General features: G+C 43.0%; 1 protein-coding gene across 1 annotated transcript in view; it reads left to right on the forward strand.

Moving 5' to 3' along the window:
- TMA16 (translation machinery associated 16 homolog) overlaps positions 1 to 24577 on the forward strand; it is a 56272-nt gene that overhangs the window by 14484 nt on the left and 17211 nt on the right. The window contains exons 2-5 of the mRNA XM_075265766.1: positions 11743 to 11849; positions 15744 to 15781; positions 20618 to 20702; positions 22313 to 22461. Of these exons, the coding sequence (XP_075121867.1) occupies positions 11743 to 11849; positions 15744 to 15781; positions 20618 to 20702; positions 22313 to 22461 (379 nt within the window). The remainder of the gene's footprint in view (positions 1 to 11742; positions 11850 to 15743; positions 15782 to 20617; positions 20703 to 22312; positions 22462 to 24577) is intronic.

Raw genomic sequence — 24577 nt, forward strand, 5'->3', positions numbered from 1 at the left:
AGCAAGTCCTCCCCACCTGTCCACACACAGGACAGGAAAAAACACGCATGGGGAGGGGTGTGGTGCCCTCTTATAGGGTCCAGCCAGGTGTTAAATCTGGCTAATTAAAAATTCCGCCTGTCCTACCAGCACACAGGGGCAGAAAATACCCCATATTGTGCCGCTGGTGGGACGCAGGGGAATACATGTTAATCTCTTGCTTGTCTGCTCCATCTTCAGAGTTTTGGGTTCTTTTTTCTCTGGTACAGACTAGAATTTTCAGGATAAGGGTTCAATAGCAATATCATGAGTCTGTTTCAATTCTCAGGTTTGCAGCTTTCATACCCAACAAAAGTGGAGTAAATTAATTCTGTGTCGCATTGTTTTTGCTCCCCACTTTCCAAAGGACATTACTTTTTTATTTTTCCATTAATAATGGGAAAAATTCAGATTAGGGTGGCATTAGAATAAATCTGAATTTGCACTATTAACTTAAAGAGAACCTTTAAGTTCCAGCAGCTCTTTATACTGCGTTCCTGACAGTCTGTCAGATATGTCCTTCTTCAAAGCAGCGCCTATCGCACTGAGCTGTGTGAGCAGGGAGGAACGCCCCCCTCCCCTCCTGATAATACTCGTCTGTGGACAAGCACTGTGAGCAGAGGGAGGGGACGTTCCTCCCCTCTCACACTGTACAGCGTGATAGGCGCTGCTTTGAAGAAGGACGTACCTGACAGAGTGTCAGGAACTCCCTTCTGACTGTAAAGAGCTACGGTACCGGTCCGAAAGCTCTTTACCCGGGGCACAGATCGGGAAAGCCGAAAGTGCGCTGAATTCAGCGCACTGTCAGCTTTCCAGCAGTATATAGAACTGCCTGTTCCCCAAACCATGAAAGGTCCTCTTTAAGGGCTTAATTTTTACAGTTTTAACCACCTCCACCTGATGGGCTTCGTTTTTACAGCATTCACTTTGCAGCCAGAATGACATGTCATCTGTATTCCATGTTTTGGTACGATTTAAAGGATACCAAAGTTTTTATGGGTTTAATTTACATTTTATGCATTTAACAAAAATCCAAAACTGCAAAAAAATTTTTTTTATAAAAGTTGCAATATTCTGTATAGGGCGTTTTTTTTTGTTTTGTTTTGTTTTTTTGGTTTTTTTTTGTGGGACCAGGTTTACTTTTTAGTTTATACCATTTTGATGAATCGCTATTGCTTTGATCACTTTTTGTTAAAATTTTTATCAGAGGCGAAACGGAGGTTTGAAAAGGTTTCCGCCATGTAAACTAGCCCTTAGCCTTTCCCTGCCAGGTGGCTTGAACCTGTGATCACCTGATTGCTTGTACCCTCAGCTGTATTGCAGTCTATGGGGTAATCACTATATGACTATTGAGTTCCCTAGCAGCTACCCAGATGCAGCAGCTGTTGCATTTGGGGGCTTAGGGCTTTAAAATGTTATGCTTAGGGTATTAAAGAGGACCTTTCACCACTCCAAGCCTGTGCAGCTTTCTGTACCATGTTATAGATGCAGCTGCACAGACTCTGGTGCACTTTGAATTATCTCCCTAGCCCCCCTCGTTTTGGAGCTCTGAGCCCTGTTAATTCTGGCGCCTTGTATGTTAATTAGCCGTTCAGTGTCAGAAGGGCGTTTCTGACTATAAAGACAAGAGCTACGTCAGTCTGACACTGTCCAATTAGCATTGGACAGTGTCGGAGCTGCTTCTGCTGTGTGCTCTCGTGAGTTCTCCTGAGATCAGGCAGTCCTCTCTACACAGGGCTGTACAGAAGACCCGGAGAAGCGATCCAGGCCGTGTATTGAAGTGGATGAAGGGGAACTTCACTGACATTGCTACAGGTAAGTAAAGAAACCCCTAAGCAATGAGCATAAGTGCCCTGTACACCCTGTGGACCTAGGTCTAGCCCCTATACAACGAGCATTAACCCCTATAGCCCCCTAGGCAATGCTAGGAAACGCCCTTCTGACACTGAACGGCTAATTAACATACAGCGCGCCAGAATTAACGGGGCTCAGAGCTCCAAAACGAGGGGGGCTAGGGAGATAATTCAAAGTGCACCAGAGTCTGTGCAGCTTTCTGCCCCATGTTATAGGCGCTGCTGCACAGACCCCATGTTGGAGTAGTGAAAGGTCCTCTTTAAAGAGGACCTTTCACCACTTTTGGGCACAGGCAGTTCTATATACTGCCAGAAAGCTGACAGTGCGCTGAATTCAGCGCACTGTCGGCTTTCCCGATCTGTTCCCGGTGTGAAGAGCTTACGGTCCGGTACCGTAGCTCTTCTATGGTCAGAAGGGCGTTTCTGACCATTAGCCAAGAACGTCCTTCTGCCTCGCGGCGCCTATCGCGCTGTACTGTGGAGCGGGGAGGAACGCCCCCTCCCTCTGCTCACACAGCTTGTCCGTAGACTAGCATTATCAGGAGAGGGAGGGGGAGTTCCTCCCTGCTCCACAGCACAGCGCGATAGGCGCCGCGAGGCAGAAGGACGTTCCTGGCTAATGGTCAGAAACGCCCTTCTGACTGTAAAGCGCTACGGTACCGGGACCGATAGCGCTTTACACCGGGCACGGATCGGGAAACCCAACAGTGCGCTGAATTCAGCGCACTGTCAGCTTTCTGGCAGTATATAACACTGCCTGTGCCCAGATATGGTGAAAGGTCCTCTTTAAGTGACAGCACGCATAACTTCAGTTCCTTTATCTTGATTCTGCAAATGTCATGTGAATCGAACTATTAAATCATTAAGAGGTTGTACAAAATTAAAATACTTATTTCTTTTTCCCAGGAAGTAACCTCATATCCATTGGTCACATGGCAATGTTACAGTCTAGTCCTGTTAAAATGAATGGGACTGAGCTGCAGCATTGCCATGTCAGCAACAGGCGTTATGTCACTTCCTCCAAAGACAAAATCAGCAGCAGTTTCTAATTCTGCACAACCCCGTTAATGGGATTTGGGTATGGTGTCCTGTGTAAGGGCCAGCAAAGGCATGAAAAACTATTTTCATAGTGTGTGCATAACGGCCTGACACTGTGCGTAAGAGCAGGAACATTCAAAACTAGCTCATACTAGGGCTGGTCGATTAAGCAAATGATTTTGATTAATTTGCACTTAGATTTTGACAATTTTGGGGGTTTTTTTTAGCCCAATCGCCAACTTGGCTCTTGTGTTTTCTGCCTCACCCCCTCTGGTGGGTCTTTCAGTATGACATTCGCTCACTAGCAGAACAAGCACTGTATTTGCCGGTACAAAAAAAATCTTATAAAATGGTGATCAAAACACCAGACTTTCCCCCAAAATTGTATGAGTTAAAACTACAACTTGTGCCACAGAAAGAAACCTAAGGGCTAGTTCACACAGAGTTTTTTGGCAGTGGATTTTGAAGCGGAATCCGCCTCAAAATCCGCTGCCGAAAAGGGCTCCCATTGACTTCAATGGGTGCTGCTCGCTTCTTTTTACCGCTAGCTAGTAGCGGAAAAAAGAAGCAACATGCCCCTTCTTCCTGCGGATTCTGCGGCTGAATCAGCCACAGCATCTGCAGCGCGAGACTCCCTCCAGAATAGGCCCATTCATTGGGGCCTAATCCGGAGCGAAATTCTGTGACGGAATGTTCACACGTCGAATTCATGTAACTCCGTGTGAACTAGCCCTTACACAACCCCGTACTTGGCTAAAAACATAAAGTTACAGGTATCGGAATTTGGTGGCTAAAATATATATTTTCTTGCATTTTTCAATAAATAAGAAAATTGAGATTCAAACTGGAAATCATCAAAAAAAAAAAAAAAAAAGGGACAGAAAGGTGTTGCCTCCAGGATTTCTCTCCACGTATTTCATGCAGAAAAAGGGAACGCAATGGCCCGAACCCAGTTGTGAATCAGGCCTAAAGGGCACTAAACCTGAAAAATTTTCAAAAGTTTTCCTATGAAGTGTTTACCGAGCACTTCCCATTTTCAACAGCAATTTTGCTATTGATGTTCCTGAACTTTCACATCTCTTACCAATGTTCTAGAAGAAGTATTTTCAATGCAAAAATAAAACCAAATAGTGTTTTCTATAAAACAGCACATTATTGTGTCCACAATTCACATTGTGGCACATTGAAAGCCAAATGGATGTTTTCCTACTGTTCTTTCTACAAGTCATTTGAGTTTAATAGAACCTTGTTTGTCCATAAACTTTTAGTTCGGCTTACTTTTTTATATTGGTTGCATTTAGGGGGTTTGTGTGCTTTCTTTTGTATGGCGTCCATTTACTTGACTTTCAGCAGGCCACGATAAATAAACCTGCCAATTGTAGGCAAATTATGGGCATTTAAGAGCAATTGTGACTCATTAAAGTCCTGTTGTGTCTGTCCATTAATCTGCTTGCTTGAACTTTAAACAAGGTTTTCCTTTTGTGCTAATATGTATTTGTGTGAAGTCGAAATGTTTTCTGCTTACTGCTTGAGAATAAAGGTGATTTCTCCCAAAGGGTAAAGAAGTTGAGAGCTTTATTTATCTTTTTTCATTTTTAACCAATAATGAACTTAGATTATTAGTATCAGTATTAATATTATTATTGTTATTATTATTATTATTATTATTATTATCATCATCTGCCTCTGGCCTGTATTAAAGACCATTATTGTACTAATTACCAGTTTTCCCATGCTACCTGGGTCATGGACCAGTAGGGTTGCATTCACACATCGAAGGTGTGGTGCTGCTGCCATAACAGTAAATATAAGTTGTTTTACAATAATGGGAGTGGAGAATAAAATAAAATGTGGCCTATAGAATATACTGTGATTAGTGAATCACTTCATGACCAGTCACATCGGGTTTTTTGGTCTATGTGGTCCTACTGAGGTTACTGAGAGATTAATTTATCTTACAATATGCAAACGAGTAATCTGAAGCACTGCTGGTGGTTTAAGGGCTAGTTCACACGTAGTTATTTGGTCCAGATTTTGACGCGGGAAACCACGCCTGAATCCGGACCAAAATGCGCCTGCTGCGGCTAGTCGCGACTGTTGCGGATTCTGACAGTCATGGCTTTCCGCTTTGGACTAGGCCCAAATGAATGGGCCTATCCCAGAGGGATTGTCATTACGCGGACGCCGCTGCGGTTTCCGACGTGAAATCTGCGTCAACATAGGGAAGGTCGCTTCTTTTTCAAGGAAATGACCAGCTCCCATTGAATTCAATGGGAGTCGGGGTTTTTTTAACCCAGATTTTGACGCGGATTCCGCGTCAAAATCTGGACCAAATAACTACGTGTGAACTAGCCCTAATGCTCCATACAATGGGTTGTCCCATTTCATTCACCCACAGTCTACATAATAGTCTGGTGTGTAAGACCATCTAAAAATAGTTTTATATGAGGTATCCTGAAGATGGACACACCTGGGCAATCCGAGAGTAATATTGTAGGCTGACAAAGATCTCTAATTCATACTTCGATCCATTATATATTAAGATATAACATTTATTATATTCCCTGAAATGGTTCAATTACATTTCTATAGTGTCTGGTATAAGCTCCTTATACTTATTGTGATTGTAGTAGTCCGCCTCCCTGCACATATGACAAGCTGGGCGAGTGTGCAGTACTCCTCAGAATTTACACCCGCTGACACCATAAGCTAAAAACTACCGCCGAAGACGCCACAATAGCGGCAAAACAAGTCGTCTTATTTTATGTTTTGGTAACTGTTGAGCTTTGGAAATTGGGTGTGGACCAGAAAAGTAGTTCACTAGCTATTTGGGATAGCAATAGTTACATAAATACTCTGGGGTTTCTTTAGGTCATGCAAGTTGAAGTATTTAGATAAGATAAGATAAGATAATCCTTTAATAGTCCCACCTTGGGGAAATTTCAGCGTGTTACAGCAGCATAGTAATACAGATACAGGATAATACAGAGTAATATGTTACAGACGTAGACACAGATAAGCTGAGAAGAGAAGATATACTAGGAGTCCATGGCAGCTAAGGAAAAACAGAAGAGAAAGAGGAAGACCTCATGGTCATCCTCATAATCATTAGTTCTCTGTGCGGAGAGCTCTTCGTTTGGTCTGATGTAGATTATACAGCCTGGTCGCGGTTGGAAGGAAGGACCTGCGATAGCGCTCCTTCTCACACTTGGGGTGAAGCAGACGGTCGCTTACAGTGCTGCCAAGTCCCATCAGGGTCCCATACATGGGGTGGGATTTGTTCTCCCGCATGGAGGTCACCACAGACAGTATCCTTCTGTCACCCACCACCTGTACTGGGTCCAAGGGGCTCCCCAGGACAGAGCTGGCCCTCCTGATCAGCCTGTCAAGTCTATTTCTGTCCCTGGTTGATATACTGCTTCCCCAGCAGGCCACACCGAAAAAGATGGCTGAGGCAACCACAGAGTTGAAGAAGGCCCTAAGAAGTGTCCCCTGGACTCCGAAGGCCCTCAGCCTCCTGAGCAGGTAGAGTCTGCTGTGGCCCTTTCTGTGCAGCGCCTCCAGGTGATCAGCCCAGTCTAGTTTATTATTGAGGAGCACGCCCAGGTACTTATAGGTCCTGACTATCTCAATACATGTTCCTTGGATCTCCACCGGGGTCGGAGCACCTCTCCGTTTACTAAAGTCCACCACCATCTCCTTGGTCTTCCCAGCATTAATCCTGAGCTGGTTCTGCTGGCACCATTCAACAAAATCCCGGTTTAAGTCTCTGTATTCCCTATCATCGCCATCAGTGATAAGGCCTACTATAGCAGAGTCATCGGACTACTTCTGTAAGTAACAGCTGGATGAGTTGTGCCTGAAGTCAGCAGTGTACAGTGTGAAGAGGAATGGGGCAAGAACTGTACCTTGAGGTGCCCCCGTACTACAGATCACAGTGTCAGACACACAGTCCTGGGCTCTCACATACTGAGGGCGGTTTGTCAGGTAGTCTAGTATCCAGTTGGACAGGTGATGGTCCACACCACCAAGGTTCAGCTTCTCCCTCAGTAGCCCTGGCTGAATGGTGTTGAACGCACTGGAGAAATCAAAGAACATTATTCTCACAGTGTTCCCGGGTTTCTCCAGGTGAGAGAGAGCTCTGTGAAGAAGGTGGATGATGGCGTCATCTACCCCAATGCCTGGCCGGTAGGCAAACTGGAGGGGGTCCAGAGCGGAGCTCACTAGGGGGCGTAGGTGTGTCAGGACCATTCTCTCTAGGACCTTCATTAGGTGTGATGCCAGTGCTACAGGTCGGTAGTCATTGTAGCCCATCGGGTTGGGTTTCTTTGGGACTGGTACCACGCAAGATGTTTTCCACAGTTGAGGTACCACCCCCAGCTTCAGGCTCATATTGTACATGTGCGTTATAATACCACACAGCTGGTCACTGCACATTTTAAGAACTCTTGCGCTTATACCATCAGGTCCCCCTGCTTTGTTCGCTCTAATGTTCTTCATTTCCTTACACACTTGAGACTCCTGCAGGATCAGATAGTCAGATTGCAGTTGACCGCAGTTCCGTGGGGGGGGGGGGGGGGGGGTTGGGTCTTGGTGTGTGAGGGGAGGGCGGTTGGCTGACATGCTGGTGGAGGGAGCATTTGCTTGGAGTCGAATCTATTGAAGAATAGATTAAGCTCGTTAAGCCACTTCCTGTCCCCTACTGTTCGGTGCCTTGTCTTTTCCTTGTGTCCTGAAATTGCCTTAAGGCTGTCCCACACCTCAGAGATTCTACCCTCCCCCATCTGTAGCTCCATCTTCCGTCTGTAGTTGGCTTTCCCTTCCCTGATCAATTGTCTCAGCTGTTTCTGAACCGCCCCCAGGCCATCTTTGTCCCCAGACCTAAAAATTCTCTTTTTTTGCTTGAGGAGAGTTTTAATCTCAGAGTTAATCCATGGTTTGTTATTGGAGAAACACCTCACCTTCCTAGTTGGTACCGTGCTGTCCACACAGAAATTAATGTAGTCCGTTATGCAATGTGTGAGTCCCTCAATGTCCTCTGGAAATGAGTCTTGAAACACTTCCCATAAAGTTATATCAAAGCAGTCCCTTAGAGACTCGACACTTCCCTCTGACCAAATCTTCACGGTACGGGTAACCGCCGGTTCTCTGCGCACCAGTGGAATGTATGTGGGTCGCAGATGTACCAGGTTGTGATCTGATCTGCCTAGGGGTGGTAGGGCAGATGAGTTATATGCATCCCTTACATTGGCAAAGAGCAAGTCCAGCGTCTTGTTGTCTCTTGTATGGCAGGTTACATACTGTGTGAAGCCTGGTAGAGTGGATGCTGAGACATGGTTGAAGTCTCCAGACACTAGGAGCAGGGCATGGGGGTGAGATGATTGCAGCTCACTCACAACAGCATGGAGGACTTCACAGGCAGCGTCAGCTTTAGCAGAGGGGGGGACATAGGCAGCTAGTACAATAACATGTGATAGTTCCCTTGGCAGGTAAAAAGGTCTCATGCCCACGGCTAGCAGTTCAATATCCTTTCCACACAATTGTTTCTTAACCACAATATGTCCTGGATTACACCATCTCTCATTGACAAATATTGCAATTCCTCCGCCTATTCGCTTACCGCTCTCCAGTGTTCTGTCCGCCCGAAGAAGTTTGAAGCCCTCCACGGAGGCAAGTATGTCCGGAGTGATTTCAGTAAGCCAAGTCTCTGTAAACAGCATCATACTGCACTCACGAAACTCCTGTTGATGTCTGGTCAGTGCTGTCAGTTCATCCATCTTATTCACAATTGATCTCACATTCCCCATAATGATGGACGGGATCACATGCTTTTTGCGTTTTCTTCCTTCGCGTCTCAGTATGCCGGCTCGTTTTCCGCGTTTTCTGAGTTTTCTAAGTCTCCTTATTAGTTCGTGGGGGATGGTAAGAGCATGCTTGTCCAGCTTGTCCTGCAGCATGCTTCTAAGGTGTAATAGTGTCTCCTTAGTGTAAACCAGTCTTCCTTGTCTGTGTGGAGGCATGCTTCAGACAAAAAGGCTCAAAAAGGATTTCTTTATAAGAGTTTCTGCATCAAATTCCAGCCCATGGTAAGTTCTTATACTAATACTCCTTATAGTAATAGAAAAAAGTGAAGAAAAAAGGACGGGATAGAGAAAGATCAGTTTAGTTTCAGCAGCTGTAAACACATGCAGCCACACTCTAGGCAGGCGCATTAGTAGTAGAGCTTAAGGTTTTTCAGACAAGGAAACTTTGAATAGCCCTGTTGGTAAATCTGCAAGTCTATGAACAGAGTGTGTTACGCTAGATCCACACTAACTTTTGGGGAATCCATCTCCCATTTCGTTTGAAGTCGGTGGAGAGAAAAGTCACGCAAACAAGACTTTTTTTCTCTTTGCCGATTTCAGTATAAAATTGATGGGTTACCACTTTTTAAGCAGATAGAGTTTCTGTTTTCGATTCCCCAAGTGGACCTGAAGAACAGAAGCCCAAAAGCTAGTGTGAACCTAGGGTTATTGTATTGGACACTCCTGGATTGAGGTGCTTATGAAGGACAACCGTAATAATTTCCTCATAGAGAAGACACCCACAGCGCTCTCCGATATGCTTAAATAGTTGCACGCTGTGTACCAGCCAAGAGTGCAGTAACACTGTGGTTCTCTGGTGTGGGGCCTTTGTGTTTTGTATGTCATACAGTGTTACCGCCCATTTGTCTAGTAGGCCATAAGTAGATCTACGTCAATACTTCAAAGACCTATCTTTAGAATGACCGAAGAGATTTGGATAATCAAAACCTCAAAACGCTCAGGATGACGTCACCTTTTAGATGATGGATGGCATTGGCCTTTCTAACTTGGTGATGGGTTCTGTTTTTGAGAACATGAAGTGGATCCCCTGCTACAACATAAATGGATACAGGTTATAGGAGCTATGCAGTAATAAGCCATAGCCTTGTAAGTCTGGAGTAGCATTAGGGTTTTTCGTAGTTGTTTAGAAACCTGACCAAGGGTTCAGGAAATGTGGTAAAATAACGTATTCCGATAACTCCAACCATTCCCATCCTCCATGCGACCGCCTCGGTAGCGGACCGCACCAGACTACCTTTGCTCCAATATTTCACTGGGAATTGATACTTTTTAAAAATCATTTTATCACTTTTTACTCATTTGTCAAGTTGTTTCATGAACCCAGAAAACTGCTGTATTTTATTGAGAATCTTAAGAGTATCAAGTACATGGCCGTGTTTGATATAGCCGTGTAACAAAATGTTCTTCTTTTAGTGTCCTACAGACCTTATTGCGATAATTTGTGGTCATAGAAACATTTTCCAACAGCTGGCCTGAAGTTTTCATGTAGTGCAGATAAAGGGTATCCATTAGAAGCCATCAGTATGTGTTGCCATGGGAATGTATCTAAGCTCTAAATTTAGCAGCCAACAAGTAAGATAAATCAAAGAAACCCATATTTTTTACTTACACATTACACACGCGAGCATTTTTGCTGCCTGAAGGGCTCACTTCCAATTTAAAACCGCAGGATCGCCGGACCTTTTCCTGTAGGTCAGAAGAATTGAAATAATAGACTTCATGACAAATGAGCAATGTGGTGTCATAGCTCTGTCCTTGTCCCTTACAGAAGAGGTAATGCTAGCAATTACTACATTTACACAAAAAATACTAATTCATTTCCAGAAGCCGCTGAAAATATTAATTAGTGGCCACTTGTGAAGTCTGCAGCCACCCACAGAATTGACATCATTGCTTTCTTTGTTCTTATTAATTTGTTCTAAAACATAAAAGGAGTGTTTTTAAAGTAGACGTCAAAGAGTTGAGCTGGAAAACTTATCAAAAAGATATCAGGTCAATGGGGGCCTTGAATGTGAGCTGAGCAGGCAGTACCCCAGCATGGCCACTACACAATGCATGGAGTAATTGGTAGGGGTGTCTGTTGACCTATTTTAGACTCCCCCTTTAAAGGGATCCTATCATTCACACACTATTTTTTCTAGGTACCACATCGGAATAGCCTTAAGAAAGGCCATTTGTTCGCTTACAATCCCGGTTCATGTCGGTATGCAAATTGGCTCTCTTGCAGCACTGGGGGCGGGCCCCAGAGACCAGACAGCACTGGGGGCGTCCCCAATGCTGCAAGAGAACTCTCTCCAGCGCCGTCTCCGTCTTCGTCAGCGGCGCTCTCTTCTTCCGGCGGTGGCTTGTAACTTCTAGGCCTCAGGCCTTGGGCAGAGCAGACTGTGCATGCCCATAGGCCACGAGAAAATGACCGCTTGCACAGTATTGTAAGCCACCGCCGGAAGAAGAGGCTGAAGATGACGCTGCTAAAGAAGATGGAGGCAGCGCTGGAGAGAGTTCTCTCGCAAATGTAAAGCACCATGGAATTAATGGTGCTATATAAATAAATAATAATAATAATTGGGGGCCGCCCTCAGTGCTGCAAGAGAGCTAATTTGCATACCGATAAGAACCGGGATCGTAGGCGAACGGCGGCACGGAGAAGACAACAAAAGGTAGGAGATAAATAGCCTTTTTTAAGGCTATTCTAACGTGGTACCTAGAAAAAATAGTGTGTGAATGATAGGATCCCTTTAAGATAACATATTTTTGGCCGAGACCAACATAATGAAAGGTGGATTTGTTATAAAATTCTATTTGAGTTCCCACATAGAAAATCGACCACTTTATTTTATATTTATTTGCCAGTCTGTTTTTCATTCTTATAAATGACTCGTCTGCCGTAATTTGTAATTTTTAGTGGAAAACTTTTAATAGTGTGTTGTTTTTTTTTATCCATTTTTTTTTTTTTTTTTTGTACATTGCAGCCTAAAGCACCACCGAATAAAAATAAGCAAGAAAAGGTCATCCATCCTTACAGTAGAAAAGCTGCTCAGTTGGCGAGAGAAGGCCACAAGCAGGACCGAAAGGAGAAGTAAGTAATATGTATTACTGATATACTAAAGGCCTGTTCAGACATCAGAAAATGAAGAAGAATATTGGGCAGGTATCCGCTTCATTTTTCACTGATGCAGAGCATTGGCATTATGTCACGGCTTTCAGCGTGGGAGTCTCAAACCTCGGACTGTGGAAACAATGGGAGGCCGTGTGAATGTGACCTTATTCTATAATTGTGTAACAGAGTCCTTTTCATCCCCAGGCTTGCCCAGGTTCTGTTCAGCACATTTATTGTCGTTTCTGATTACTATGTGTGTTCTCGAGATGATGGGTGTTAAATAGAGATGAGCGAGTACTATTTGAAACGGCTGTTTTGAATAGCACGCACCCATAGGAATGAATGGAAGCAGCTGGCACGCAGACTTTGCCGGCGGCCGGCCGCTTAAACCCCTGCGTACAGGCTGCGTCCATTCATTCCTATGGGTGCGTGCTATTCGAAACGGGAGTTTTGAAAAGTACTCGCTCATCTCTAGTGTTAAAAAGTGTTCATTGTGGGGCCACACAGTGGCTCAGTGGTTAGCACTGCAGCCTTGCAGTGCTGGGGTCCTGGTGTTCAAATCCCGCAAGGGCAAAAAAACATCTGCAAGGAGTTTGTATCTTTTCCCCATGTTTGCATGGATTTCCATCCCATATTCCATAAAAGACCTACTGATAGTGAAAAAAATGTACATTGTGAGCTCTTTGTGGGGCTCATAATCTACATTAAAAAAAACAAGTGTTCATTGAGATCAATCTGTTATCAGCTTTTGATGGTGTATATTTTTGTTCCCATGTTATACACTACTATGGCTAGCTCAATAACCTTTCGCACTTAGTCCCAGTTCACACCTGCGTTCGAATCATTCCATTCCCTTTTCTGCATGAAAAATGCACTTTTCTCTCTTCTTATTTTTCGTGCGGAAACCACACATACCCCATTATAGATTCCTAAGGTAACCACTTTTTTTATCCGGATTTGATTTCCGTTCTGGGGGGAAGGGGTCCCCAAGTGGACTCCCCAAACTGAAACCCATGCGCAGCTGTGATCCGGGCCTTAGACTATAACAGCCAGGGCTGTGGAATCAGTCTAGACCAATTTTGCTGGAGTTGGAAAAAACTTAGACTCTGCTTCAAAATTAAATGATTGTTTTCAATTATATTATAGAATTATTAATATTATATGTGCAGTTTGTTACAGATTCACGTTCATAGGAATTAACTAGCTTTTTATAAATGAGATGATCTTTGCTGCTTCTGACAATAGTGAAGTAGTCTGTCCAGGAGTTGGAGTAAGTGTTGTGGCCTACTACCTTCACAGCCCTGGTAAGAGATGTGTTGGTGATGCAAACAAACCAGAATCTATTTTTCATAATGTAAAGTATAATTTGTTGCTTTCAAGAGGTCATATTGCTCAGAGGTCAGGGGTGATATTCCCATGGTATAAGTATGTCATGCCCGATTATCTTAAGTGACGTCCCGTGAACATATATAACAATTGAGTGGATGATATAGGTGCCATAACCGAGGAGTAATGGCACGACATTTTGCAGTATGTTCTAACAGTAACTGTTAGTGAAGCACATAGGCTATAATATATATCGTCTGCAGAAAGTGTATTGAACCGCATGTTTTACTATTTTAGATGGGTTATAAGTTTGATGACCTACTGCATGTCCCCAGTGTCAGGCCTCACATGCTTGACTGATCCTATTAATGCTGAACTGTCTACCCTTACAGATTTATTGGAAGGAGATCCTTGATTTAATAGATAATGTCTTTGAGATGTGGTTGAATAGAACCCAGTTACTTTCTTTGCTGGGCTATGTTTCAGAGATTCTTTAGACCGAAAACTATAAGTTATCTATCCCAGCCCCAAAAGTAGATGGCCTTTCATTAGCGGTTCACGGAATAGCTAGCTAGATTTAGCTTGCACTTAAAGTGTATCTAACCTTTCGAGACACATTTATTTTTATTTTTTTTTGCAGTATTTGTTCCATTAATACATATTGTAATACACTTTATTAAAGGGCCTCTATCATTGGGAAAAGTCATTTTTAGCTAAGCACATCCTTGCATAGCCTTTAGAAAGGCTGTTCCACACCTACCTTTTGTATGTAAATTGCCTCAGCAGATTTGGAATAAGTCCGTTTTTATCCATATGCTACTGAGCTTAGACCGTGCACTGGAAGTGTCTGTGTGCACTGTCTGCTCTATGTGCAGAGAGGAGTCATCAACACAGCAGCCTCTGCTGTACATACACACAGAACAGACAGTGCACACAGATATTTCCAGTGCACGGTCTAAGCTCAGTAGCATATGGATAAAAACGGGCTCATTCAAACACTACTGAGGCAATTTACATACAAAAGGTAGGTGTGGAATAGCCTTTCTAAAGACCATGCAAGAACGTGCTTATGTAAAAATGACTTTTCCCAATGATAGAGCCCCTTTAACCGATTTTGGCTGCTTTCAGTGAAAAATGCTCTGAAAATGTATGTTCATTTGGTATTCTTCTCCATGTTTCTCTACGGCTCAGCAGACATTATCCTTACTTCTGATAGTGAGTATGGGAGAGTAAGCGTAAAATAGAAGAGAAGCTGAGACTGGGGGGTGGGGCACTTTATACACATATATCTATGTTTGTAGAAATTGTATCTTAAACTATTTACAATTTGGATGGATATTTGGGCTGCGTTATTCCTCCCTAATGGGTACCATGTTCCATTAAAGAGACGTTGGCTCTTTGAGGCCATCGTGAGCTGTTTGGGGACTTCTTAAACTGTGCATGTCTTGCTAAGGGAGCGTTCACACTACCGTTGGTGTCCGCTGCTAATGTCCGTGCAAAATCTTGTGCAGACATTAGCATCGGACACTACCGGTAGCTGTGTCCGTGACATTTTGCATTGACTTAAATGGATATCGGGTGTGTTCTTTTACTGTCCGTGTCTGTCCTTAACTGTCCGTTCCCAAAGATGTCCGACTTTTCAAGCGGACAGAAAAAACCTACATGTCGGGTTTTTGCTGTCCGCTTGAAAAGTCGGACATCTTTGGGAACGGGCCGTTAAGGACAGGCACGGAGTGTAAAAGAACGCACCCAATGTCCATTTAAATCAATGCAAAATGTTACGGACACAGCTAGTGTCCGATGCTAATGTCCGCACAAGATTTTGCACGGACATTAGCAGCAGGCACTAGCTGTCGGACACCGACGGTAGTGTGAACACCCCCGAAGAATTCTGTCCTCGGTGGAAAAGGAGTACTTACTCTAGGGCTATCCTTTGAAAGGTATCTCCCTAGAGATTAATGCCTGGTTTTCCTAAAACCTAGTAGCATAGTCTTTGAAAAATCCTAGACAAAATACCTCTATCCAAAAGAGGGATCCATCCAGAGACAGCTGTTTCAAGGTCATTGCCTCTCATAAGTGTGATGTTGGTTGAGAGGTCCTACAACGTGAAGAGCACTGGACTTATTATTATTATTATTTATTATTATTATTATTATTATTATGTATAGGGCTGTGGAGTCAGTAGGCCAAACCACCAACTTCAAAACAACTGTACTTTTTTCACAGCCCAAACAATGCATGCAATGAAAGATACAGCATAGTGGCTCAGTGGTTAGCATCCGACCTAGGACATCATCTGCCAGGAGTCTGCATGGGTTTCCTCCCACACTCCAAGGACATATTGATGTTGACAGCAGCTGACAATGTCTGTAAAGTTCTGTGGAATATGTTGGCGCTAAACCAGTATGATGAATAAATAATAAAATATTGCTAATTGTATAATATAGTTTTAAAAATTTGTGTTCTGATTGCTTTCCATAATTTATAACAGTAGAACATTAATGTAATTGAACATTCGTGAACTTTTATTTTCTCTTTTTTTTTAAGGATGAAAAATGAAAAAGCCTTGAAATTAGGCATTCTGCGTAAGTAAAATATAGTGTATCTTCATGGTATGTGTTGTGATGTAATTTATGCAAGTACAAGTTCAGGTTCCACTATGACCCCAAAATAACAGTGACATACACCCTAGAGAGCTGTTAGACATTTATCTTACACTTCTACCTTGACATCACATGCAAGAGATAGAGATGAATAAGCCGCTGCCAGACCAGAGCTCTGACACTGCACAAACATTTCAGGAATTGAACATATAATTTATAAAAATTGTTAGATTTCTATGATTGATAGAAGGGTCATCATAACCTGTACACTGGATGATCTGTCTAAGTTCTAGTGGTATTTTAAGACCCTAAGCTTACTTACTGTACATTCAGCTGTACCAAAGAGCAGTTGCTGACAAAGTTTCTCCTTGTTATCAATACAAGAGCAGCAATTACAGAAAAGATAGGAAAATTATTAGTAGAACACGTCATTTATGACCAAGGTTCTGTGACCTTTTAGTATGACCTGTTTGTGTATTAATACAGATTTTGTGTATATATATATCTGTTACCTATGTAGCCTTATTTTTGGAAAGATTACACATTATAAAGTAGCAATTAAAATATGGCGTATCGCGTACAACAGTGTGAGTTTTGCTAGGGGGACCAAATCCTCTAGGGAGGTATGTGACAGGAAATATCGCCGCGCCCATGTAGATGCTTTTATACTCAACAATGGAGCCTAAGGAATCTGCGGGCCAAGGTCCCTGGAGCCTCCAACATAGACTCCTCAATCTCCACCCATCTCCATTTAGCCACTCCACTCCAGCTAACCCTAAGTTGCTCAAGGGTCACCGCCGCATAATACTTTTTAACATCGGGAACTCCAGCGCCTCCAGAGGACCAGGGCCTAGACATCACCTGAAATCGGATCCTGGATTACTTACCCTCCCAAATAAACTGTGATAGTATGCGTTGAAATTTGGAGAAATAGGAGTCGGGTATAGGGATAGTCACAGTGCGGAACAAATATAAAATCAAAGGCAGTGCCATCATTTTAACGATAGCGATCCTGCTCGCCCAGGACAACATCGGTTTAACAAAGCTAGTCAGCAGGGAGGATACCTTAGATACAAGCCTGATATAATTCATCGAGAACAAACTAGAACTAGGGGCCGTCAGGGTAATGCCCAAATATGTAATGCAGTCATCATTCCATTGATAGGGGATAGTCAGAGATCTTCCTGCAGAGATGGGGGAATGATGATAGGTAGAATTTGCCGTCCGGGGCCTGCCTACCCAAGATGAACCCCACCTGGTCAGGTTTGATCAGCTGAGGGAGAAGATCTGGAGTTCTGCTAGAATTTTAGCGTATAGTTTGACATCCACGTTTAAAAGTGAAATAGGTCTAAAGTTAGCTGGGGTAGTGGGGGATTTGCCTGGTTTCGGGAGAGTAACAATAGTTGCGGAGAGCATCTCCTCCGGAAACTGCTCGTCCTCCGCTGCTCTCCGAAACACCACCACAAGATGGGGCGTCAAGATATCAGAGAATTTCTTACAATAAATTCCCCAGAAACCATCAGGGCTGGGAGATTTCAATGGTTTCAATGATGATATGGCCTCCTGTACCTCCAGCTGAAGTGATAGGCACAGCCAAAGATTGGGAGAGGTGAGGGAGAGCCACAGAGTGCAAAAATTCATCAATCTCCAGTCTAGTGGGTTGATGTGTACTTGGGTCGCTCTTAAGATTATACAGGGAGGTATAGTAAGATCAGAACTGTTCAACTGAGATGCGGGTCAATAATTTTGTCTCTGCGATCATTCATCAAATAAGCTGACTTAGGCTGAGCCTGCTTAATCTCTCTAGCCAGAAGAGCACTAGCTTTGTTGTTATGTACGTAAGCCTGACATTGAAATTTCTTAAAAGCCAAGTCTTGTTTATAGGCTAACAGACTCTGTAACTGCAATTGGCACTTCCTGATCTCCGTGGAAATAACAGGGGTAGGATTGGATTTATTGGATGCTGACAGGGAGGCTAAGGAGCGGAGTAGAGCATCCACTTTGCTAGATCGTTCCTTCTTGGCCCTAGCGCAGGCTTGGATAAGCACTCCTCGCATGTATGCCTTATGGGCATTCCAGAGGACGTGCGGATCAGTAGTGGAAGGAGCATTAAGAGAAAAATATTCAACCAGGGCTTCCCTAATGCGGTTACTGTAAGAGGGGTGGTCTAAGATATACTCATTTAGATGCCATCAGGAGGGCAGCGCCATATTAAATTTCTCCCGGAGAGTCAGAGACACTGGCGCATGGTCCGACCAGGTAATTAATCCAATGGCGGAGGATTCCGTCTGCATAAGACCAAGTTTGTCTTTCAGGAAAAAATCAATCCTGGAGGATGAGGCCGGGTTCACACGGAGTATTCTGGCTCGTTATTTGGTACGTAGACGCCGCGGGAGGATTTGCGGGCCGTATACGCTCCCATTGTTTTCAATGGGAGCTGGTACCATACACGCGGCGCTATTTTGCAGCCGTGATTTTGCGGCGGCCGCAAAAAAGCGCTGTGTGTACGGTACCGGCTCCCATTGAAAACAATGGGAGCGTATACGGCCCGCAAACCCTCCTGCGGCGTCTACGTACCAAATGACGAGCCAGAATACTCCGTGTGAACCCGGCCTGAGGGGGAGAAGAAGGTGTAATCCCTCTCACTGCCATGTTGACATCTCCACACATCATACAGCCCCTTATCTAGCAAAGAAGGTGCCAGGGTGGGGGAACGCCTGCACGGGTTGGACGTGTCTAGAGAGACATCCACCAAACAATTGAAGTCCCCTCCTATAATTAACATCCCAGTAGTAAAGGAATGAATCTTGGCAAGTACAGACTTCCAAAACAATACCTGAGAGTGATTGGGGAGGTACACTGTAACCAGAGTATATTTAACGTTGTTAACCAAGCAGTTAATACTGAGATACCGGCCTTTAGGGTCGCTCAGAACAGACTCCAGCATGAAAGCAACCTAGTCTGTAACTGCTATAAGCACTCCTTTGCGCTTAGCAGTGCAGGAGGCTTGAAATATATGGGGAAAAGAGGGGTTAGAAAATTTGGGGCTTCGGTCTCTATGGAAGTGGGTTTCTTGGAGCATGAGGACATCGCAGCGGAGGCGGCGAGCCTCTCTCCAGACCAAGCTCCTTTTGTATGGACTGTTTAAACCCCTAACATTCATAGAAGAAATGTGGAGCACCATTTTTTAAATTTAGGAGAAATAAAACTGTGTAAAGTAGCAGGTACAAACAGACCATATGAGCTCCGAAGTCATGCGGGAACATAGAATCATGTCGAGCATTAAGCCAAATAACATGTAAGAACAAACAGTACAAATAATGCAAACCAAACATGTTGGTAAGCCACACACCCCTTCCTCTGCTGATTAGGCCTAGACCAGTTCTCTGCCTCATTGAAATTAATGGGAGGTGAATTCGGTGGTTGAATCTGCCTCCAAAATTGTGGCGGATTCCTATGTGTGAATGTACCCTAAGACGACAAACTTGTTGTCAATCAGAGCTTTAACTGTAGGACTTTATCATACAAGAAGCTGGCAAAGATTAGTAATACACTAGTAAACGTAATACAATAATAGACAGTGCATACTTATCTGTCCGTTTGGCCAGGAATCCTGCAGAGAATCTCTGTTCAGGTCATTGGTCTTCCTGACATTTGTCCTGAACGCAGTGTGTCAGCCAATCAGTGGCTGAGCAGTGAAGCCATTTTTCAGCATTCAGTCACTGATTGGCTGATATGCTTGTGCACAGACAAACAAGTAAACAAAGACTAAGAAGCCAAACGGAGACATCTGCTTGGTCGCCCCAAGAGGTTAAAAAAAAAAAAAAAAAAAAAAAAAAATTAATTGAAACCCCTTCAACTGATCATTCATGTGCATCCAGTGATACATATATAATGTTTACATTTGCTTTTTGGGTCTTTTTTTTTTTTTTTGTTCTCCATTTTCCTGATCTTGTAATCAGAAAATGGGTTAAAAATGTTTATTTATTTAGTTATTTTAAACAAATTGATTAATTATTTTGATTATTTTTTTTATGTTTTAAAGGGGCTCTATCACTGGGAAAAGTCATTTTTAACTAATCACATGCTTACACAGGCTTTAGACAGTCTATTCCACACCTACCTTTAGTATGTAGATTGCCTCAGTGGTTTCTGAATAAGTCTGTTTTTATTCATATGCTAATGAGCTTCCAGCCAGCACAGGAAGTTCCCAGCAGCCTCCTCTCTGCTATTATCTTCTATGTGTGTGAAGCAAACAGGAAGCTGAGTCATCATCATCATCATCAGTCTCCCATAGAAAACAATAGGAGAGGTGTGCACCATCTATCGTGCAACAGTCTAATTAGCATACGAATAAAAACTGACTTATTCAGAAACCACTGAGGCAATCTACATACTAAAGGTAAGTGTGGAATAGACTTTCTAAAGGCTATGCAAAGATGTGATTAGTTAAAAATGACTTTTCCTAGTGATAGAGCCCCTTTAAATTTGTTTGCATCTGTTCCATCTTCCGTTCTCTTTGACCAAAAAAAACCCAAAAAAACATTCCAGTATTTTCCTTGTGGAAAAAAAATAGAAACATGATTCAATGGGTTTTTTAAAAAAACAAAACAGTCAATGAGTTTAAAAATTTAAGATTTTTATTTGTCCGGTCTGGTAGTGGATCAGAAAAACTGGAAAAACAATTCAAGTGTGAACATAATCTTAATTTCATTATGTTCAATTTTATATTTTGGGTGGAACTTTTCTAAGGCGAACGCCTGCTTTTAAGTATGCTCTTGCATAGTTACTTAATGTAATTGGTTTTATTTCATATAGGTGAAAAACTCGAGTGGTTTCAAAGTCATCTTGATCCTAACAAAACAGAGTACAATAAAAAGGAAGTATGCGAGCTAATTGAAAGGTATGAAATATATGTTATTACATATGCAATGTGAGTGACATGAAATATAGGCTGGTCTGCTTACCTCAAAAATGGAGTTTACATGGAGGGAAAATATCAAGCCAGATACTTTATAAATCAAATGTTTAAAGAAAGTCTGGGTAGAATTTTATTTAAAAGAGTTGTCCAGACTTCAGCCCCTAGACGTCGCTAATCTGCTATTTACATCACTTTATCTGATGCCCTGTACTATAGTCACATTAATTCTAATGATGGAATCCCTATAAGCTTTATTTGTCCTATAATAAACAAACAAACATGGTAACGATAGTTGAGAGATGCGAAGCCATTAAAAATATATTGCTTTGTAAAGCACTGCATATCAAAGTGCTAAATTTGGCCTGAGCATTGGGGCATCAACAACGCTTGGTCCTGAAACAGTTAACTTCTTTTTTTTTTTAATTGGGCCAGGGAGGTGAAATAAACCCCCCAAAAAACATACTCACCTGTCTCTAGTACTCCGGTGCCTTACAGTGTGGTCTGATCCTGCAGCTCCCCCCGAAGATGTGACCAGGTCCGCTCCTTAGTCACATCACAATATTACTGAGGCCAATCAGTAATCTCAGTGGAAGGAACCAGGGACCCAGTGCCTACCCTGAACTGACCTAACAGATCAGCAGAGGGTAGAGAGGGAAAGGGCTGTTACACAGCTGTCTCATTGATGCTGGAAAGCGCTTTAGCAGAGCTTTGACCCCCATCCTCAGACCCTGATACTTGTTTCGCTCCCTGTGGCAATTAGTTTTTAACTGAAGAATCTCTGCAAATTGAAAAAAAAAAAAAAAGTCTTTACGTTGTATGCTACCTTAAAGAGGACCTTTCATATCCTCGGGGCACATGCGGTGTAATACACCGCTAGAAAGCCAATTCAGCACACTATCTGCTTTCCCGTTCTGTGCCCACGCTGAAGAGCTATCAGTGCTGTTACCATAGCTCTTCACTGTCAGAAGGGCCATGACGCTGAGTGGTGAGGAACGCCTCCCCTAATCCTGATAGTACTCGTCCATAGACGAGTACTGGGGAGGTGTTCCTCACCGTTCAGCGTCATGACTGGGCGGTAAGGAATGCCCCCTCTCGCAGTACAGTGCTATAGACTCTACTGTGAGGAGGGGTGTTCCTGATTGACTGTCAGAAACGCCCTTCTGAGACTAAAGAGCTATGGTACCGGCACCAATAGCTCTTCAGTGAGGGTCAGAATGGAAACGCCAATTTGTATTACACCGTATGTGCCCCGAGGACATGAAAGGTCCTCTTTAAAGTGAATGTCTGTCTGAAGATGTCACAGCAGGCGAGCGCTTTCGCAAAGGAAGACAGCCGTGGGACAGGTGAACGTTTGTTTTTTTTGTTGTTTTTTTTTCACCTCCCCTGGCCTTATTAACAATTAAAATTTTATCCTGGGCAACCTCTTTAGTGCAGAAGCCAAACAGTATATATGATCCTTGTGAAGCTTTTTCTAAATAAGCTGTACCAAACAATAAAATGCAGTAGAATACTTTTTGCTGATAAAACTATTAGTACCGTTTAGATGAATGATATTATGGTCATCATCTTGGTAATTTTCCCTGCATTTTCAGCTATTTACATCGGTTCGATACTGAGCTGGAACAAATTGAATTGCATAACAGCATCAAAGGTAGACAAGCGAGACAGCATGGCTCCCGAGAGACTGTCATTAAACAGACCATAGAGCGCGAAAGAAGATTGTACGATGGATATGGGATGGGTAATATTTTCTTTCATTCTTTTGATTTATTTCTTTTTTTTTTTCCTTCCTTGGTAAAGCCATTATTTCCTATTACAGTATTGTGTTGTTTATGGTTTATGCTTGAACACATGCAGTTTCTAAATGGTTTCAGTTCTCATCCTACCAAACCATCAAAAACTACAGTACATAAAGCTATAAGCTGCATTTGGGAATTCACAGTCCAATTTTTTATTGCTTATTTCAAAATATACGAGACTTTATGTTTGGGCTTTTTTGTAAGCAAAGGGTAAATTTGGTAGTTACTTATATGGTTTATTAGCTGCTTAATGACCAACAATATTGTTTATGACTAGTTATTCATGTATATCAGTCCTGTCACAGAGTTTATAACTGCTTGATGGAGCATTGCCTTCAGGATTACACAATGCTTTATATGTAATAGCAGCTAAAAAAAATTAAGATTAAGGAGCATTATATTGGGTGGAGGCATTATACTGTGCCCCCACACATTTTACTGGTCCTGAGTGTCCCTCACACATTATAATGCTCTTCAGTCACCTTTACCTCTAATACTTTACAATGGCAGCATGAGGGTATTCATCCTTGCTGCCCTGTGCAAGCAGTAGGAAAGATTACTGATCCCTGCTGCTGCTATGGTAATGTAACGCCTGCCTCTTCTGTCTTCTTGTAGTGACGCCCTCTGGTTCCGTGTCTTCTTCCGTCTTCTTGTCTTCAAATCCCGCGCCTGCGTAGTAGCGCTTCCCTCTGGAGCGCTACTGCGCATGCTCACTTGCAAACTGCCATTAAGTAAAATGGCGAGTGAGCCTGCGCAGTAGCGCTCCGAAGGGAAGTGCTACTATGCAGGCGCGGGATTTGAAGAGAAGAAGCCGGAAGAAGACACCGAACTAGAGGGCGTCACTACAAGAAGACAGAAGAGGCAGGCGTGCCCGAAGCTGACGTCACATCGTGCATCCCCGCCCATGGTGCACGTTCGGTAAGATTTACATATATGTTTTAATGCTTTTATTTAAAAACGGGACGGGGGTTTAATATAACATTTACGGTGCCTGAATAGCCTTTTTAAAGGCTATTCACGCATATGTGGGGCTCTATTAGCATAATTTTGCTGATAGAGCCCCTTTAAAATGACTTGCCGAGTGTGCACATCCAAAACAAGGGAGAAATGGCTACTATTGTTGCCTACTGTATGGTTAAGAACTACCTGTTTGAAATGTGTGAGCAATATGTCCTTTTCTGTATGTGCACTTGCAGGTTGTTTTCACGTTGTTTTGCATGCTAGAGTACCCCCCTGAATCACATGGATTTACCTGTCAGCATCTTCATCCTGCAGGGGTTGGCCACTTTCAGACCAATATTGACAAACAAATGTACAATAAAAAGATATACAATTTTCCAATATACTTTCTGTATCAATTCCTCACGGTTTTCTAGATCTCTTCTTGTTGTCATTCATTCTGTTACTTCTAGAGGATAAAACTCTGACCATGGTCATGTGATTTACGGTCCATGGTCATGTGATGAGTACACAGGTGCCGCTCGTTGTAGTCACAGCACAGTAATCAGACATCTGCCTGGTAATCAGCTGTGCACCTGTGTGTCATCACATGACCATGGACCGTAAATCACATGACCATGGTCAGACTTTTATCCACTAGAAGTAACAGAATGAATGACAGCAAGCAGAGATCTAGAAAACCGTGAGGAATTGATACAGAAAGTATATTGGAAAATTGTATATCTTTCTATTGTACATTTGTATGTCAATATTGGTCTGAAAGTGGCCAACCACTTTAACCCTGGCTGTATGTCCCATGGAATAGAAAGCTGAGCTACATGACTGCTGTCCATGACCACATATTCTTCCCTCCTTTGGCGGAAATTCAATCTGACCATGCATATTAGAAACCTGCCAGCCACGTGTTTGCCCACACAACAGCCTTCGAGCCTTCCTTATATATACCCAGCTTGGCTGAGTGTGCTTGTGGTTTCAACCTGTTGAGCAGGGTAAGCAGTTACCCATCATAAAGCCAAACTGGCATTTATCCAACAGTTTCTTGTTTTTTGCCTTCCTCTGCTTCAGTATTTTTCTTACTTGCTTTCTTACTTTTCACTC

The sequence above is a fragment of the Leptodactylus fuscus genome, chromosome 1 (assembly GCF_031893055.1).
Source record: "Leptodactylus fuscus isolate aLepFus1 chromosome 1, aLepFus1.hap2, whole genome shotgun sequence".
In the NCBI taxonomy this organism is placed as follows: Eukaryota; Metazoa; Chordata; class Amphibia; order Anura; family Leptodactylidae; genus Leptodactylus; species Leptodactylus fuscus.